This window comes from Terrapene carolina, unplaced genomic scaffold, assembly GCF_002925995.2.
Source record: "Terrapene carolina triunguis isolate 2854851 unplaced genomic scaffold, T_m_triunguis-2.0 Scaffold67, whole genome shotgun sequence".
Taxonomy (NCBI): Eukaryota; Metazoa; Chordata; order Testudines; family Emydidae; genus Terrapene; species Terrapene triunguis.
Window position 1 is genome coordinate 39,345,529 of NW_020664418.1, and position 20,014 is coordinate 39,365,542.

A 20,014-nucleotide genomic window follows, 5' to 3' on the forward strand; every position below is an offset into this window, starting at 1 on the left:
ATTCATTGTGTGGGTCTCCGCGAGGACAGCAGAGACCTATGAAACTTGATACAGAAGTGATGATCAACACCCATCAAAAGCCAGGCAGTAAGACATGAGAGTCCCCAATACTACAAGAAGTGAGTCCCTATTTGCCCAGCTGCGGAGAGCTACCGCTGGGATGACAATAAAGCAGAATCACCTTTGAACTCCATATTTCCGCTCCAGCAGGGACTGGTAATAAGGAGGGGGCTGGTGGCCCCAAAAATCAGGGAACGCCAAGACCCTATAGTCCGGAATGGACTTGGTGCTTCCAGCCCTGGCCATGTAGAAGTGGGGGCTGTGGAATGGGATATCCCCTTGGTGTCTCTCCAGAAGCTTTGTTACTGTGTTTGAGGCTCCCACTCCCCCCACAGGGCTGGGACCAAAGCAGCTCGCACAGTGAGTGTGAAATGTTCTTGTGTCCCAGGAGGCTTCTTTTAGGGGAGGATGCAGAGTGGGCGCATGGCTCCTGCATGGATCTTCTCTTTCACCAAGAGCATCTGCATCTCGGACTGATTCTCCCATCGCTCGCTTTTCAAGGGCTGGAGCCCCAGTGCATTTCTCCTTCTTTGCCCAGCTCTGCACTGGAGTCTTGAACGCCGTTTCCTCTGGCTCTGGCCCCATGGCACTTTGGTCCCTGTGTCTGCAACGCTGCTGCTTCATGAAAGCAGCATTTGGAATGACTGGGAGGTGAGTGCCTGGCAGGCTCCCAAGCATATCCTCAGAGCCCTTCTCATCTTCAGACCCTGTTTCCAGCTCCTTTAGATTTAAAGAATAAAAGAAAGAAAAGAAATAAAGACAGATGGTGTCTCCTTCCAGAAGGAAATAGAAGAAAGAAAAGGGAAAACATTTAATTTACAGGCCTTCTAAAAATCTGCTCGCCTCAGTGACCCAAAGAGATAGAAACCCACAACCCACCTGCCAGCATTCCTATTCCCGCAAGCTGATCTCTCATCAGTTCCCAGAAGCTAAACAAGGTCAGGCTGGATCAGCTGCTGGCTGGGTAACCTCCAAGCAAAACCTGGAGCGTTACAGGAAATTGCAGGAGGCAAAGTGATGCGCTTCTCTTTGAACTGATGCTCTAGCATGATGCAATGGGGCCAGTCTGCCAGGCAAAGGTCCACCATTCCTAAATACAGGACTGCAATGTTAATCCAAGTTCCTGGCCACTTGCAGTCATTACAAATACCACCGCATTTTGTACGGTAGGAAACGCATGAACCCTGGTGTCTTGTTTAAATTTGAATAATTATATTCTGTCTCCCTAAATTCCTCTGCCTCTAGTACTGAGTACAATATTCTTCTTCACTTCCTGTCCCAAACTGTTCAACAGCTGGGTTGATCTACCCCAGAACTGTCTGCATTTTAAGCAGTGCCAATGTAAGCTTCCCCATGACTGTGCTTCAACCTGATCTTGACTGAGCAGCGCTAGGATAGACAAACCAGTTTAATTTCCATGTTCCACTTGGTTCATGGCATCTCCGTTGAAACTGCCAACAAGGATACAACTTAATGTCTATTAGTGGATGTGGATTTTTTCTCATGTGGATATTTATTTATTTATCCACTGGGCCCTAGTCAGCTGAGACTCAGCCTTTTCGTTAAATGCCAACAAACAGCTCTCAGATGTTAACACCTTTCACCCACTACCAGCTGGGGCCGCATTCAACCCAACAAGCTCCAGGTGCGTCTACATTTTGGATCCTCTGATACCTTGAGTTATCTGGTGCTCCCCTTTGCAGTATGTCTTTCTGCCCACCTCCTCTCAGTCAGCACCTCCAGTACTGCACATCCCTACACGCGTTCACAGATAAAGGAAGCCACAATGTTATCCTACCTGGAAAGTAAGGGAAAGTTCAGGACACATTGCCTCATATTGCTCAAGCTCCTCCTCTGGCCTGTCAAGGCCTGGCTTTGAGCTCAGTTTGTTCACATCTGTCTCCAAATCATCGTCCTTCAAAAGTCAAAGTAGGAAAACAAATAAATTAAAGGTGCTATCGACCCATTTGGGACTGTCCCTGAGTTGATAGTTATAAAACGATACATTACATCCTGCCTTTCATCTGGGAATCTCTAAGCACCTGACACACGTGAAGCAAACCAGCCACCCCTGACAACTAGATGAGAGCAATTAAATTCATTTTTATGGAAGGGCAAACAGAGGCACAAAAGGTTAGGTCACCTGCCCACAGCCATAGAACGATCCACTGGCATGTAACTCAGAAGTCCAGGACAAGATTTTCAAAAGTGAGTAGTGAACAGTGGGGCACCCAAACCCAAGTACCCAAGCTGAGACACCTTATAGGGGCCTGATTTTCAGAAAGTGCTGAGACCCACCCTCTGAAAATCACGCCCATTTAAAGGTGTCTCAACTTGGCCACCCAAAAATTGTGGCATCCAAAGCCACTGGCCAGTCTCCTGAGTATCCAGGATGTGCTGATGGAACCTGCAGATGTGCTGCCTCAGGTGTTGAATGAAGGAGTGAGAAAACACCTTTGATTCAGAGACCCAACAATCAAACAATTTGGATTTAACAAGAAAATCCCACAGTACATCACAGGAAAAATTAGTTTTGTTGATTACCAGCAAAATTAGCATCTTCTAGTGTCCTGCCTCTTCACACCAAGATTGCCTTGGTCCCCACTGCTGCTCATCAGGGCCCCCTCTCTCTGCCTTCGAAACCCAAATCCCCATCCCTCTACTACACCCATCACTGAACCCTCAAGCACCGATTTCTTATCTGTTATTTTATTTATATCTTTCTACGCTGTTGATAAATAGCTTTTAGTCTCTTGACCAATCCATCATCTGTTCATTTAAAAAAAAAATCTTTTGTGTTTGCAGTTATCTATAAAGCAAGGACAAGGATCATGCCTGAAACGTTCACATCCAAAGGCAACCGTGCATTGACATGCATCCCGTCCAGATCAGATACAAGAGTCAAAGATATGCAGTGTCAAGTGTTTAGTCATCGCGTAAGAGAATGGGAAGGGGGGGTTGGGTGGCTAAATGGCATTGATGAATGGCTGCGACATGACAGCATTATTCAAATAATTCAGCCTGCAATTAGCAAGCATTCACCACCAAACCACAGCAAAGAAGCAATCTGCTCTTGATAATAACTTCAGAAATGATTCTATTTATCAACAAACTCCCATGAACACCAGGGTGTCAACAGCAGTTCAAACCCTGAGCCACAGCGGTACTGAAAGGCTGGGCTGTTTCTACAGTGTTACTTGTGTTGATTTAAGGCAGTGGTTGGGACTGGTTGACACGAGAGTCAGTAGTGCATGTTGGAGGTTTGCTGGGCTCTTGAAGATTGGTTTGGAGGGATTGACAGTTTGGAGAATTATGTGGGATCCGTAGGGGTGGGTTTTAATGATTTGGGGAGTGGGGATGAGCTCCATGACACGACTGGATGTTCGATTGGTATGCGGACTCCGGTTTTGGTAGAGCTGATCGAATAGTTAAAGAGAGGATTCACAAATATTTTCACCAATAAAAGTGGTGTGCTAAGTTCACTATGATTAGTATTAGACATTATTCATGAATATCTGGACACCCGCCAGGTAGCTGTGAAAAAGGTTTTCAATCACAAAAGCATCAGGAACTTGAGCACAAATGATTCTTTGCACGAAAATGTGGACTGAAAGTTCACTATTCATCCTCCATCATCGATCTGTGTAAAAGTTCAGTCAGAAGACGGAGTAGCATGAGACTTATGAGACCAATCATACGAGACCAATAAATAAAACTCATATTCAAAGCAAAGTGTTGGCAAACAGCCAATAAACTAAAAACTGTTCACAACTAGTCGGTGAATCCTTATGAATAATGAACATAATTACAGATTTTAGGATGTGTTTGGGAATGAATTACTTAACAAAAAAGGGGCTAAGTTGGCAAAGAACATTATTTCTAATGAACAGTTTGGCCAGTTTTCAGATGAAAATAAATAGCCACTAAAGGGCAGGTTGGCAGACTGAGCCCATTTGTTTTCTTTCCTTTTTTGTCATTTGGGTGACATATTAATGTTCAGGTAGGCAGAGCAGGCAAACAGTGAAAAGAACACTCAACTCACGTCTAAATTGCGTCAGATCACATGGCATTTGTGCCCTTTTGAATTTGATTACCACAAACATTTGTAGGAACAAGGTTTTGTTTGCAAAGATGTTTGAGAGGGCGAAAACTCATTCATGCTAGAATGTGTGTTTGTACAAAGATGCATTTTCACAGCAGAAACATTTGCATGTTTAAGCAGCGTCTGAATGAATTTTCCCCTGACAGCTAGTTTGGGAGCGGGAGAGACTTCAGGAGCAAACTGAATATACATGAATACACTACTCTGCATAGGTATCTAGCAGTCAGGAGTTGTGTTGCTCCAAGTGATCAGCTTTGGCTGGTGTTGGGTTACAAATCACGCCATCAGGTGGTCGAGGGACATCTACATAGAACGCATCACCCGACATCGGCAATACCAGGAGGGATGAGCTGGAGTGCCGATGAGAACCACTATCGGGAAAGCAGGGGCGGCTCTATGTATTTTGCCACCCCAAGCACGGCAGTGAGGCAGCCTTCGGCGGCACGCCTGCAGGAGGTCCGCTGGTAACGCGGATTCGGCGGCATGCCTGCGGGAGGTCCACCGGTCCCGCGCCTTCAGCGTACCCACCGCCGAATTGCCGCCGAAACCGCAGGACCGGCGGACCTCCCACAGGCATGCTGCCGAAGGCAGCCTCACTGCCACCCTCACAGCGACCGGCACGCCGCCCCCCATGGCTTGCCGCCCCAGGCACACGCTTGGTGCGCTGGTGCCTGGAGCCGCCCCTGCGGGAAAGTAACTGAAATACTTCCCTGATGGATTGTATTTTCTAAATGGACAACCTACCCTAAATGCTCAATTACTGAGGGACAATCTTCACTCATTGCTATATTTGCTTGCCACAACCAACTCTGTATAACGTTTCATGAGTGATGTACCCGAATACTTGGATGCTAATATCTAAACTGTATTCTTAAAAGTATTCACCTAAATTTAGCTTTGCTTATTATGCACTATATGTATCTTATGACTTAAAACAAACGTTGTATTTGTGGATAATCTAAGCACTATACCCAGATGTACAGACTCTCTTTTCTTAACCTCTTATTATATCATTTTTTAATATTGAATGCAGGGGTAGTGAAATGTTATTATCAATGTTGTTCTCTTCATTGTATGACTAAAGGGGAGTAGAACTGTGCTGAGCTTGTCCCAATTGAGGGGTCACCCTCAGCTGAAAGGAACTCACTAAGCCAGGGGCTCAAATGCCAGACCCCTGTGAAAGTAAGAGGGGTGGGGACAGGTGTCCCAACGAGGAGGTGTGGACTCTCCCTAAGGGGCTCTGATCTAGTTTAACCTGTTTCTCCCCACTGTTCAAAGGAGCCTTTTGTTACGTTAAAGTGCTCAAATGAGAGCTGAAATCCATTGTGGTGGGGAAGTGTTTCTGCCCGGCCTGCCAAGAGCTGAAAATCATTAAGAGACTGACCTACAGAGGTCAAAGCAGAGAGGCAGGTGGCAGTAGAAGGTGACTGACAGTCGGCCGGCAAACGAACGGCTAGCAAGCAGCTGGTGGGGCGGCCAGCAGAGACAAACAGCAGCTAGCAGAACAGCCAGGCAGCAAGGAACCACGGCTGGCGAGCCGGCCAGCAGAGAGGAACCATGGCTGGAGGGCCGACCGGCAGAGAGGAACCATGGCTGGCGGGGCAGCCAGCCAGAACAAGTGCTCAGATGGTGGCGCAAGCAAGGTGCCTTCTTCCGTGGGTTGCAGGTGAACTCACAAAGATGCACTACTGAACTCTGGATCCTCACTGACCAAGGACAACCATTGTGAGTGGGGTATGGCGCGGGCCGAGGGACGTACTGGCTGCCGCTTCCAGCAGCTCCCATTGGCCTGGAGCAGCAAACCGCGGCCAGTGGGAGCCGCGATTGGACGGACCTGCAGATGCGGCAGGTAAACAAACCGGCCAGGCCCACCAGGGGCTTTCCCTACACAAGCAGCGTCCCAAGTTTGGGAAACACTGCATTAGATGAACCTGTAAAACAGGAATCCCTGGGGGGAGGGGGAGAGGGTGTTTGAAGAGAGAACGCAGGGGACTCAGAAGAAATACAGCCAAGCCCTTTGAGCCAAGTTTACTTTGCGAAAAGAGGGAAATGTGAGGAGGGTAGGTGAAAAGAAAGGGCCAAAATCCAGGGAAGGGACTGCAGTGATATAAAGAAGTTCCCACTCTACCTGTGGTACTTATGTGGCCCCATCACCATAGTATCTGAATGCCTCACATCACAGCCCCTCGGTGAGGTACAGCAGTGCTGTTATCCCCATTGTACAGATGGGGCACTGAGGGACACACTAGGGTGGCCAGATGTCCCGATTATATAGGGACCATCCCGATATTTGGGGCTTTGTCTTATATAGGCGCCTATTACCCTCCGCTCCTTGTCCCAATTTTTCACACTTGCTGTCTAGTCACCCTAGGACACACAGACTAAAGGCCAGATTTTCAAAGGCATCTAGTGGGGAAATGTAATCCCTGAGCCAATGCATATACGATGTGTAACTCTGGATAAGATGGCTCAGATATTTAAGTATGAAGTGTATAGTTATTGACCACATATGTTATCACGTGTTCACTGTGATGTTAATATCTATGAGTGGAGGCACTGATGGCAATAGTTTTATGTGATCACCGTCTAGAAGATTTGACCCTCCAACTTTCTTTCAAGAGGAAGAGCTGCCCAGAGCTTCTGTGCTGTTTATGTTCCTTTCCTGCCTGCAGTGGCCCTGAGATACCTCAGAAGTCTCAATTTTTTCCCTCAACTTTAACACGTGGAATTTTCTTGGTGTTTGGTTTCAAATATTCTCCTGTGAAAACTGCAACTCAAGCACTGTAGTGTTGCGTTTAAGACCCTTCTGGAAAGTAACTAGCCTCTAAACAGAAGGGAGTGTTGCCAACTCGCATGATATTGTCATGAGTCTCATAATAATTATTAAAAAGCAACAGAGGGTCCTGTGGCACCTTTAAGACTAACAGAAGTATTGGGAGCATAAGCTTTCGTGGGTAAGAACCTCACTTCTTCAGATGCAAGAGAGAACGCAGGGGACTCAGGGGCAGAGGCCTTGCATCTGAAGAAGTGAGGTTCTTACCCACGAAAGCTTATACTCCCAATACTTCTGTTAGTCTTAAAGGTGCCACAGGACCCTCTGTTGCTTTTTACAGATTCAGACTAACACGGCTACCCCTCTGATAATAATTATTGGTTTCCTTTAAGTCCCAGCTCCTGGAGTCAAGTGTATATGTATGTGATGATTTCAGCCTTCATTCTTAAAGAGAAATGAAGTTTCTAGCCCTTGTGGCTGTGGAGAAAGCTTCAAAATGTAACCCCAGTGCACTGTAAAGGCTCAAAAAGCAGACTGTAAACAAAAAGAACACCAAATCTATTATTTTTACATAATATCATTATTTTTAAAGCCAATCTCATGATTTTTGGTGAGCCCGATTCATGATTTTTAAACATTTGGGGTTGGCAATATTATGAAAGTGACTTGACAGTGTCAGTTTCACTCCTGTTTAAAGGCAGTTTCTAGTCTATTATTTGTAGTGGGGTAGCACCCCTAGAGTCCCAGGCAGGTGCAGTATAAACGCATGGGGCCTTGCCCTAATCGGATGCTTCCAAAAGTTAAATGATCTATTCCAAGCTTGATGAACTGCAAAAAAAGTGATCAAAAGTAATCTAGATTTTTCTACGATTGTTTCAAGTGTTGTATTCAAGAATTAGTAACAAAGTAAGAATACACATTACATTTTTAAACCTAACCAGTGTCCCTTAAGTGAATTGACACAAGATGTCAGAACATGTTTAGAATTTTTTAGAAATTGGGGGGAGGGATAGCTCAGTGGTTTGAGCATTGGCCTGCTAAACCCAGGGTTGTGAGTTCAATCCTTGAGGGGACCATTTAAGGATCTAGGGCAAAAATCTGTCTGGGGATTGGTCCTGCTTTGAGCAGGGGGTTGGACTAGATGACCTCCTGAGGTCCCTTCCAACCCTGATATTCTATGTTAGTATTGGAGCTGAGTGGGTCTAATACACCTCTACCTCAATATAACGCTGTCCTCAGGAGCCAAAAAATCTTACCACGTTATATTGAACTTGCTTTGATCCACCGGAGTGCGCAGCCCCGCCCCTCCGGAGTGCTGCTTTACCGCGTTATATCTGAATTTGTGTTATATAGGGTCACGTTATAGCGAGGTAGAGGTGTATTTATTTAATTTTCTTTCTTTCTTTATATAGGAATTAGAAATTATTATCTGACAGGAGCACTCTAAGTTACTATCTGAAAAACAAACAGAGTTTTCAGGTCCCCAAGTAGCCTCTGGAATCATGGTTAAAATCGCCCCCAATCTGAAATGGCGACCCTGCCTATCAGAGCTCCAAATCAGGAAGAAAGAAAAAAAAAAAACCTTCCCTTCACAGAACATGGAGGGTTTTAAAGGAAGCTGTGGCTCATATACCTACTTCCTCTTTATGCTCCAGGTCCTCATTATCTAGGTCTTTTTCCACCTCTTCCTCACCATCATCTTCGCAGTCATCTGCAAAAGTAGAAAAGAGGTGGAGCAGGTGGCCTCCATCATAGCATCCTTCTCCCTAACCCTCCCCAAAAAGGCAGGCCACCCTGGTGTGCAGCACACATGCCTTGTCCCTATAAGCCACCACAAAGCTGAATGTAAGACTTAGAATAAAGATCAGAGCCCATGTGTTCCAGCAGATACAGCTGCATATGGGACCTAGGGCTTCCACCTTGGTTCTCCTGGATGAAATCACAGCATTTCGACACCTTGACACTCGCCATCACAATGTGGCGCCATGTTCTGTTACAAAGCAATGGGATGACTTTATGCTTCACTGCAAAGATATTATAGGATGCTGTTAATCTATATATCTACCTGAGGGTTCTATTCTGACCCCCATTACTGGTGTATCTGAGCACGTTCCATGTAAAAGCCAATAGCAATAATGAAGTCCCTAGTGGACTTTATGGCATCTCTGGCTCTTCTCTCTTTTGGGGGTAAAAATTCTCTTGGGCATGAATTTTATTGCTTGATTTAGGTTTGCCGGAGGTGGGGTAGGCAAGAAGGGCGGCGAGTTTTATTCTTGCTATGGTATGTCCTGCATGCCTAGACGACAAGAAGCCGGAGCATCCAGAGGAAATCAGAAATGCCCCATGAAAATCAAGGAAAGTCCTGAAGATCAATACCTTCTAAAGAGGTGAGGCAGAAATTTGGAGCTATAGAGCAGAAGCTCCACAATCTTTGTTGAACATGTTGGCACCGATGAAATGGAAGTCAGAGTTTTGTTTGGGCTGTACCATAATGATGCTGGTTTGGAGTGTGAAGGCTGGCAGCAGGAGGCAGCTGTGCTCAAGGTCATATTTGTTTCGTTCCTGGGCATGCCTCTTACATGTATGCTGCTCGCCTGCCTGGGCATACAGCCTGCTGGCCTGCAGGTGCTCACAACCTCCATTCACGCAGCATAGCCACCGACGGATTATTTCAGAAGGAAAAAAGGCTGCTGGTTGACAGCATCAATTTACTGAATAAGTTGCAAAGAAGGACGTGTGTACACGTATGTACACACACACGCACCCTCCCTTCCCAGTTGCTATGAAGCAACAGTAGTTCCAGCCTTTGCCAAGGCCATTCCTTCAGGTCACTTTAAAGCAATAAGGATTATTTCACTACCCCTCCCCTTCACTATCTCACATCTCCATTCTCCACACAGCACCTGCTGGTCTTGACAGAAACACCCAGAGTGAGGGATTCAGACCCAGTTCTATAGCATGACAGTCTGGGCCACCATGCAAGTTTTAAATGCAAAGATCGGGACTGGATTCCTCTCTGCCCAGGCCCCCACCTTCCATTCTCCCCATCAGTCCCTGCCCCCCCGCACACACACACACATTCTCCCTTCAGTCAGCAATTTACCTTCAGGCCCTGCACGGGGAGGTTCGGAGCCGACACTCCCAGGAAGAGAGAAGGAATAGGAGCTGTGTACTGTAGCCAAAGGCAGAGGCCCCTTAGGGTAGCACTTCCTCAGGATCTGGGCCACTGTATTTACTATAGGATCCAGGGGCTTGCTATCCAGGCAATCCTAGGCAGCAATGAAGATGAATAGTCAGTGATGTTTGCCATTCAGAAGCATCCTTCCTCTTGCACAGATCCACCAAACCTTAAAATAGATGCTTCCCTGAAAGCCTTAAAAAGCAGCATTTGAATAATAGTCAGCCAGTTCTGCGTCAACCTCTTATATTTCCTGTGTTTCTCTTTCATCCTTTTCCTTTCTTATCACATCAGGGAAGTCTACATGGGAGCACAGCATCTTGTTTTTTTAATAGTTTATCTGCTTCTACAGCTCATTTACCATCTGCTGATACATCCATCTAAAGGGCACAGGGTCCCCTAGCACCACACAAAGGCACTGGGGTCAGTACTGTCTCAGAGACAAAAGAGCAACTGCTACTGAGTTATCCATACACCTCCCTACAGCTAGCGCAGGGCGAAATTCTTCAGCTGGAGCTTTTGGGGGGGGCACGAAATGCTGATTCAGCGACCAAAACGTTTTGTGTCAGTTTCACCGAACTGATCATTTCAAACAAATGCCAAAAAAAAGTCTAAATGTTTTGATTTTTTGGTTTGAAGGAACTTTTCATTCAGAAATTTCCTTCAAATTTAAAAACATTTTTTTTAAAAAAAGGTCTAAATCTAAATTAAATGGTTCATTTAACCAGAAATGAATTTTTCTTCGCTTTTCGACTTTCTGAAAATTGCGATACATTTTAGTGTCAGTTCAACTTTTTTTTTTTTAAGACTTGCCGGCAAGCTGGAAGGCTACATAAAACACAGTCCCCTTCAGCACTGCACTGTGGCTCAATACTGATCCAGAAGGGACAGCACTTCCTACTTAGCCACGCATGTCATCCCTGAGCCAGAGTGTGATGAGTAAGGCACGATTATGTCACAGAGGTCACAGAATCCGTGTCTTCCACTGACCTCCGTGACATTTTCTGCCCTGGGGCTGGAGCTTCCAGCCAGCCCTGTCCTCACAGCTCCCAGCACCCAACCTCGTGGGGGCACCCTGCAGCTGCCCAGCCATGGCGGCCGGCAGACCCCCTGAATCTGCCCAGCTGCAGCAGGCGGCCAGTGGACCCCCTGCATCTGCCCAGCCGTAACAGGGACTTCCCACAGCTGCCGCCACAGCCAGAGGCTGGGGGACCCTGCAGCTACCAGCTGTCCAGGGCGAGGGGACCCCGCAGCAGCCCAGTCCTAGGGGGACCCCGGAGCTCCCACACACCGCATCGATGGGGGATGCGGGAGCCCCAGCAGCAGTGGGTGCTGAACCCACCTACCCGTTTTGTCAGGGATATTTTTTGTGAAAATCAGGGACAGGTCACGGGCTGCCGTGAATTTTTGTTTATTTCCCATGACCTGTCCATGACTTTTACTAAAAATATCCATGACAAAAACATAGCCTTAGTGATGAGTCATCAGAAGCAATTACCTGCAGGTCTAGTAATAGGCCCTGCGCCATTCAGCAAGGGTTTAGTCAATCCACAGGCAAGAACCCACACCCAGGTGATCCCACCTCAGGTATATAGGCTCCTAAGGGAAAGAATCTCTCCATTCTGCTCAGCATCACTACCTGGCCAGGAACACTCCCGTTGCCAATAGTTTCATCAGACTGCCCTTGCTCCAGCTCCAGCCTACTTGTGCCTGTTTCCACGCTAGCCTGCCCCTGTTCCAGCCTGCATCTGCTTCTGCCTCAGCCGGGCACGCAATGGTTCTGACATATCCCGTGCAGGGGCAGCTTCCTAGATCTCCATTAGTTTTTCCCCAGGCACGCGCGCACACACACACACACACACACACACACACACACACACACACAGTGGAACCACAGATTGTCAGCCTGAAGGACTTATTTTAAATTAAGGAAAACAAGACAAGACAAGAATAAAAAGGGAAGTCTCCTTGGGAGGGTGCAATAGGTGAGGGCCTCTTCTGTAATAAGGACAGCAGCTCTGAGAACAAAATGGTTGCTGCCTCTGCACAAAGGTGGAGTTCTTAGAAATTTATATGTGCAATACAGAGAAAACAAAGGAATTGTCGTTTCGTAGCTACAGAGCATATATACACCACAGCCTCCTCAGGGGAGAAGAGGACTGCAAAGCTAATATAGCTATCATCTGTCTAGCTAGCTTCTTATGCTGAACCATGCCTGCTAGCATAGTAGCGGAGTGTCTGTATCCTTGGTGACTTGGGACTGAGCCCTCACACACCAGAATATCAGTAGAAGCCACAGAAAGCACCATAAAGGCACCAAGACATGAAAAAGCAACATCAACATGATCTTTTATTACCATTCAGAATGTTTACACCCTCTCAGTAGACATTGAAAATGGAACAATCCAGAAGACAGAATAAATGGTTAGTGCCAGGGGCTGAGCCTCCCACAGTACAAAATATGGAGGGCTGGGGCTATTCAGCTAGTCCAGCGGGGTGATTGGTGAACAAACTGAAGTGCTTTGTAATACGCAATAAAAGGAAAATGGCTGTATTTTATACCGGCTCTTATTCCACTTCCGCCTGTATGAATGAAGGGCATTATAAGAGTCTGCGGAATTAGTCAGGATTCCTATGGGGAGGCTAGAAAAATCATCTAAGCTCACCTGCTTACAAGACTCAGCTACAAGAATCTAAGTATGTGTTTCTAGATCTCTGGCTGTTAGGAATAAGAGTGGCAGAAAAGACAATTCTGAAATCAGCTCTGAGGAAGGGAAGAGCAAAGGCCTAGAAGAACTGGTTTCTATTCACAGCTTTGCCTCTGACTCACTGTCTAATCCTGGGCAAGTCATTCAGCTTCTCTGTGTCTCAATTTCCTTATCAGTAAGAGACACTTAACTACCTTGCAGCTATTTTTGTGAACCTACGTTCACTAATGTTTGTAAATGCTTTGAGATCCTCACATGATGTGGTCTGTAAGTGTGCAAAGAACTGTTTGTGAAGCACAGCGCAACATCAAACATGAGTCCTCTGGATCCAGTCCAAAGGTAGGGATTAAACCACTTAGCATACAGAGCTAATGCTAGAAAAGGAGTAAGGTGAAGTTAAAATTGCTGAAGGCATGCAACTTAATAGGGTGGCATCTGTCTGCAGGGTGTGTTCTCACGTATGCGCAAACAGTGGTGTGAGGGTAAAGTTGCTGTAGCTGTGTGTGTGTGTGTGTGTGTGTGTGTGTGTGTGTGTGTGTGTGTGTGTGTGTGTGTGTGTGTGTGTGTGTGTGTGCTGCAGATAAGGGAACAAACTCAATTCTTAGTTCAGAACTCCAAAGTAGAGTTGACCTGAACTCAACTCATCTATGCTGTAGTCTCTGCACTCTGTATATTTGAGAGTTATTTGATGCCAATACAGGAAAGGTTGAGACTATAACAATATTAACTGAGAGGAGAGGCTAAGGCACAGGGACTGAGGAGATACCAGCTGAGCCTAAACAAAGAAATCAGTTGTGCAAATAATAAAGAAGCAGAGAGGGTGCTGCATGCAACCGTCTCCTGCACACTCTTGTGGGGCAGAGAACATTCTCTCGTCTCACTGCAACCTGCATGCCTCCCAGGCCTGTGAGCTCTGACTGAGACCTCAGCTAGATTAGGCCAATAGGTCGTGTTTAAAGATATGTTTGCTAGCATGTTTTAACCAGCACATTTACACATGAGCATAGAAAGAGTTTAACACTAGAGCTGGGTGGAGAAAAGAATTTCTGTTTCATGGAGACTTGTAATATTTCAACATTTGTTTCCATTCTGATTCAAAACAAAAACCCGCTTTTTTTTTTTTTAATTCATCACAAAAGAGACTGGAGCCTCATTTCTGGGGCAGGCTATCTGATGGGTTGCCACAGAACAGGGGACCGAGAAACCCAGGCTGCTGAAGTGCCATGCGTCAACATTCCCAAGGCTTCCTGTCAGCATACCAGATGGGCTGCTGAGGATCCAAGGTGATCGAGCTGGCAGGGAAGCAGGCAGGTTTCTAACAGAAAACTACCTGACAGGCAGGGTTCCTTAGGAGTCTTTCCTGGGTTCTGTCGGAACATCGTCAAAATCAAATGGTCTCAAAACGTTTCAGTTTCAAGTAACATATAAGCAAAGGCAGCCAATTCCAATGAAAGAACATTTCGTCAGAATTTTTCCAATCAGATCAATTTAACATCTTTAAAACCAGGTTAGTTGGTCATAGGACGAATCACCACCAGCTAACACATTTGTAAAAGGGTTAAAACACCATCTAGACAAGGACTCTCAGTAGATTCGGTCTCCCAGAGCAGGGAGGTCTCTCACGGCAGCCAGCACACTCTCCCTGGATCTCTTTATCATGAGCATACTGAAGAGTCCCAGCAGCGGCAGCAGTGTGATGTGCACACACTCATCTGTGGTTTCTAGTTGTGAGTGGGGAACTGGGCGGGATCCTCACAGGGTTGTACCTGTCCTCCAGGCGGTTGGGAGAACATCATTTGATCTCTCAGGGAGACAATGTAAGACCGAAAATGTACTTTTTAGGGGTCAGGGTATGTGATATTTTGGACTTATTAACCTTGGTGATTCCCCTGCCAACAGATCTCCCATGGCACGTGGTAGAGAAAGCAAACTGGAACCCCCTGAAGCTGTCATTTCTGCTCCACTTCCGACCTTTGGAAGGATTAGCATTCTCACTCTTCACGGGATTCTTGGTGTGTCGTATCTTGTTTATTCACCCAAGGTGACCCAGTGTTTGCACTTTTCAGGGTGCTGCTCCCAGGCTGAGCTATCAGGAGACATTAGCTCAGAAGGCACCATGGACTGGTAAAGGCTTATAAAGGCAACAAGCCATGATCGGCTGTCACAGACATTGCCCTCACACGGCTGCTACCGTTCACCACGTGCACTGGGGACTTACCGTTCACAAGAGCCATACCTGATCGAAACTTTGCTACACCTGATCCCCTAGCCCAGGGATCGGCAACCTTTGGCACGCGGCCCATCAGGGAAATCCGCTGGTGGGCTGGGCCGGGCCGGTTTGTTTACCTGCAGCGTCCGCAAGTTTGGCCGATCGCGGCTCCCACTGGCCGCGGTTCGCCGTCCCAGGCCAATGGGGGCTGCGGGAAGTGGCATGGGCCGAGAGATGTGCTGCCTGCTGCTTCCTGCAGTCCCCATTGGCCTGGAACAGCGAACTGCGGCCAGTGGGAGCCGCGATTGGCTGAACCTGCAGATGCTGCAGGTAAACAAACCTGCTCGGCCCGCTAGGGGCTTTCCCTGATGGGCCACATGCCAAAGGTTGCTGATCCCTGCCCTAGCCCCACCTGAAGCAATGGCCAATTCCTCAGGCACCAGAGGAAGGCCATCCCATTAGGATGCATGTCCCATGCACCTGTGAGATGCTGCAGCGGCTCAGCCAAAGGGAGAGACTGTGAAGCATCTTGGGAGATGCAAGCTAGCCAGGGAGTAGGGTACACAGGAAGAATAGGGGCATGCGGGACCTGGACCTATAATTCCCATGAGCGCCTGCAGAGGCGCAGGCAGACGGAGATTAACATTAAAGATGAAATGTTTCAACATTTCTGAACAGATTTTTTGTTCTCTGAAAAATTTCAATGTTTTGACTTTTTGTCCTGATTCGGGACAACAACAACAAAAAAATCAAAGTATCGCAATTTTCTACAGGACAGAAATTCCATTTTTCAATCAGCTCCGCTTAAAACATAAGACAAATTCTACATTGCAAAGGTAGAACAAGCCAGAAGCAGCTGCTGAGCTGGCCCCAGCTTGCGTTTACCTGTGCAGTGGTGAAGAGGATCTCCATGCCACGGGCACTGAGGAAAATCTCCCTGGCAGACTGGATGTTGGTGATGTGTTTGAGGCAGAGCAGGAGACCCCTGCGGACGTGGATGTACCTATTGGAGGCGTCGCAGCGGTGCCAGTCCTGGTACAGCCTGAGCAGTTCACACAGGTAGCCTCTGTTGACCGCCCGTCGGCTGTTAGACTCTGAAACCAAACAGGAATGGCTGAGTTGCAAACTTCCCCCCCACGCACACACACTAGCACTGATTGATGATTGTCATATGTATGCACAATGCTCACACACTCGCATGCACACACTCACACATCCATTTGGTCTTGTGCACACAATCAGAGACATGTTTATTAACTTGATTTTAATAATTTGCATGTGTGACCTTAATTGTTATTTGTTAAGCATAGAGCATGTGCTTGGCATAGCACTAAGCAAAGCAAAAACTAAAGACAATTCCAGCAATGAGATGCTTGGCACAAGTGGGAGATGCTGGATTGACAGCCCTGGAGACTGGATTGACAGCCCTATGAGTGGAGCACAGGGCAGCAGCATAGTTGTGGCTGCCTCCATCTGACCCACCGCACCCATTTTGTTCCTCAAAATGAATATGAAAGAGAGTGGAGCTATTGACGGGGGGAAAAAGAGAGATGCAATAGGATTGGTTGGGAGAAGGTCATGTGATCCTCATACAGTAGTATGGATCTCAAAGGAGACTGACATATGGTGGGCAACAAAGCCAACCACCTTTCAGTCACATGATCCTGCCCCAGACAATGAGGTTGTGTTTGGCTACTGAAAGGTGTGATGCATGCTCACACACCCCTTTGTAATGAAAGCCATTGCACAACAGAGATTGTAAAATCACAGCCCCTTCCGCCATTTCAGGACTGCCAACCCAATCATTAATCAGGCTCAAAAGATCACGATTAACTTAAAAATCACGAGTGATTTTTTTTTAAAAACAGAACACCACATTTGGTTTCTTTTTCTTTGCCCTCTGGTTTCTGAGCCTTGTGTGCGCGCTCAGGTCAAGCTTTACTCCAAAACCATAAAGGTTTAAAAGTTCTTTACAAAAAATTAACACTGAGATTCTCACAATCACATGTCTCCAGACGCTTGGTCTTTAAGACAAACACCAAATATTGCAAGACTCGCAATAAAATCACAAAAGCTAGCAACACTGCCATTCAACATTTCTGAAGTGCCTTTTCTCTGCGTTCCTTGCCCTGCCCCAGTGTGTGCAAGTACAGGCAAGCTGCAGGTTGTTCTTTCCCCTTTAAACCAGCCCTTGAATGAATGTATTTTTCCTGGCTGGTCCACCACACGCCTCATTCTGACCCATTTCAGAAGCTGCCAAGAGCATGCTCATCAACCCACAAGGCCAGGAAACGTGTTGGGCCCCCTGAATCCCAATTACTGTATGGGGTTTGCAACAGAAAGCTCTTGGTGTGGGTTTTCCAGGGCTAGTGGGCTCCAATCCATTGCTGTTTCATAAAAAGAGCGCCAGAACCACTCACACCTGGAGCATTAAAGTCATCAGTTGGGATTTACAGAGGGAAGAGGAAAAAGGGAACCAGAGATTAAGGAGGAGAAAGAAAGGCAGTGAGACTGGGGCCAAGGGAGGTCGGCAACCAGGAGAGAATGGGGAGTCACTGTGGCAGGTCTAGGCGTTGCAGGTGAAGGGCAGACAGCAAACCTTGTGAGTTCAATCCTTGAGGGTGCCATTTAGGGAACTGGGGTAAAAATCTGTCTGGGGATTGGTCCTGCTTTGAGCAGGGGGTTGGACTAGATGACCTCCTGAGGTCCCTCCCAACCCTGATATTCTATGATTCTAAGGACCCTGTGGCAAGTCTTCTCTATCTGTTCTTTGGAAACATCCCACCGAAATCTTGCACAAAGAGGGAGGATTGGTGAGAGCAAAGAGCTCCGCACAAAGCTCTGCCAATAAACTTCAGTCCTGACCTGCAGCATCTCCTGTCATTCCATTTCTGGGAAGCCCCCCAGAGGTCTGCCAATGCAAATCAATCCTGACCTGCAACCCCATTGCTATACCAGTCCTGGGCTACCACATTCATCTGCTGAAGCACCTCAATCTTGATCTGCCGTCTCTGTTATTCCCTTCCTAGGTCCTTCATGCAGCTCTGCCACTGCACCTCAGTCCAGGCCTGCAGCAGCCTCTGCTGTCTTACTTCTTGGCCTCCACACAGCTCTGACAATATATCTCATGTTTTCAGCTCTGGCAATTGTGAGTGTGTATGAAACCACAGGCGGGTTACTCCTCTGACCTTCACTCAGTATTGGTGTGCACGCGCATGCTAGAAAACTTTAATTGCTTGAGAATCCCTTATCAGTCCCAATGGTTTGATTCACGATTTCCTGTTAATCCGCCGCCAGATGTCATGTTCGCTAACCTGCAGGATGACTAACCCCTCAAATCAGTCAATCTTCCTTGAAGAATTGCTTAGGGAGTTCTGCCAAAGTATATACACATGACAAGAGGCAGAGCAGAGTCGGGGAGCTTGGGCTGGGGGCAGTCTGAATCAGACTCAAGGTGGCCTCCTGCCTTGTACAGAGGCTAATGAAATCAGAATGGAGCTAGAGCCACACCATTTAGCACTCCGACCCATTTGTCAGGACCCATGGGGCGTAGTGGTGGTGGAAAGGACTGGGAGTGGAGCTAGTTAGAAATTTCAACTAAAGTAAAATTCCTGTAAAATATTTTTTGAAGATTTTTCCCCCCCATTTTTCAACCAGCTCTAGCCTGGGAGTCAGGACGCCTGGCTTCTGTTCCTGACTCTGGCAGTGACTCGCACGTATGGCCTTGTGCAAGTCACTTGATCGCTCTGTGCCTCAGTTTCCAATCCTCCCATTGTGCATTATGGATAAAAAGCACGACACAGTCTAAGAGCTGAGAATATTTATTATTTATTTCTCTTAGGTTTCCTGTAGCACTTATCAATGTAGCATCTAAACATTGGCATTATGAATTAAAGTAGGGAAGTCTGTTCTAGAGGGAAGGAAGGTTACTAGGACAGGACAGGAGGGAATCATTCTGTGTCCATACCCGCAACACCTTGATTACAAGAGATGAGAATTACTGGTGAGGAACCAAAATGCTGTTGTCTCATTTAGATATTCAGTTTGGTTGGTTTTCCTGGACCATCCCATCAACCTCTCCTGTTCTCCTCCCATTGGCGGGTCTCTCTCATTCTATTCTTCCATTCCTTTTTCAGTTTTATAGTCAGCAAAGCAGAGAAAGAGCAAAAAAGGAGGAATGCCAAAATCTCCAGAAGGCAGGAAGGAAAACAGAAACCTCCCCACCTGTCTCTTATCTGTTGGTCTCTCCATCTACGCGATGCACCTGTCTGTGTATGTCTGTATTTTGGCTAAAATACAGATGGTGGGTATGAGCCACAGAGATACAAGCAGCCCTGTGCACATTTGTAGGCTGCAAGAAGTCAGCTCCTCCTGGAGCGGATTTGCATATCCTGTGTGGTAGGTGGTAGAATGCCCTTTGCCTCTCAACCTTTTTGCTGTTGGTCCTGCACTGTGCTACAGGTTTCCACTAATATTCCATTGCAGTCAATGGATAATGAGGACATATTTGGCCCACACTTCTCTGCCTGGACACACCGAATGAGTTTGATGGCACATCAGGCATGCTTTGCCTGGATGTACCCAGCACAGCTGGTACATTCATCCTGGAGGTTCCACAGTGGTTAAAGATGCATCTAAAGCCAGGAGCTCACACAAAAGAAAAGTCTCCCGTTTCAAGGGAACCCTGGCTCGTTCATTGCATGGCAGGTGGGGGACCCCAAAACAGGGTTTGAGGATAGCAGATAAACGTCATCAGTTAGCCGTCATTATGGCCTCAGGGCTGTTGCTGTTTCTAGGGATGCTCCTGAAGCCTCTCCTTTTCACCTCTGCCCCCTCTGAAGCTGCACACATGGAGATCACCTGGTTTATACAATCACATAACTGGATTACAGTCAACCTGAAATATGATGAGCAAGCCACTGCTTACCAGGGAGAACAAAGAGATATTTATCTTTGTGTCTAGCTATTTAAATCTCTTTGGTGC

At 46.9% G+C, this 20,014-nt stretch overlaps 1 protein-coding gene across 2 annotated transcripts in view; it reads right to left on the minus strand.

The window, feature by feature from the left end:
• Positions 1–20,014, minus strand: part of AGBL1 (ATP/GTP binding protein like 1) — a 391,687-nt gene that overhangs the window by 292,271 nt on the left and 79,402 nt on the right. For both annotated transcript variants that reach the window (XM_026648344.2, XM_026648345.2), the window contains 5 exons: positions 15,916–16,124; positions 10,039–10,204; positions 8,573–8,646; positions 1,859–1,975; positions 182–780 (listed from right to left, as the gene is read on the minus strand). In XM_026648344.2, the coding sequence (XP_026504129.1) occupies positions 182–780; positions 1,859–1,975; positions 8,573–8,646; positions 10,039–10,204; positions 15,916–16,124 (1,165 nt within the window). The remainder of the gene's footprint in view (positions 1–181; positions 781–1,858; positions 1,976–8,572; positions 8,647–10,038; positions 10,205–15,915; positions 16,125–20,014) is intronic.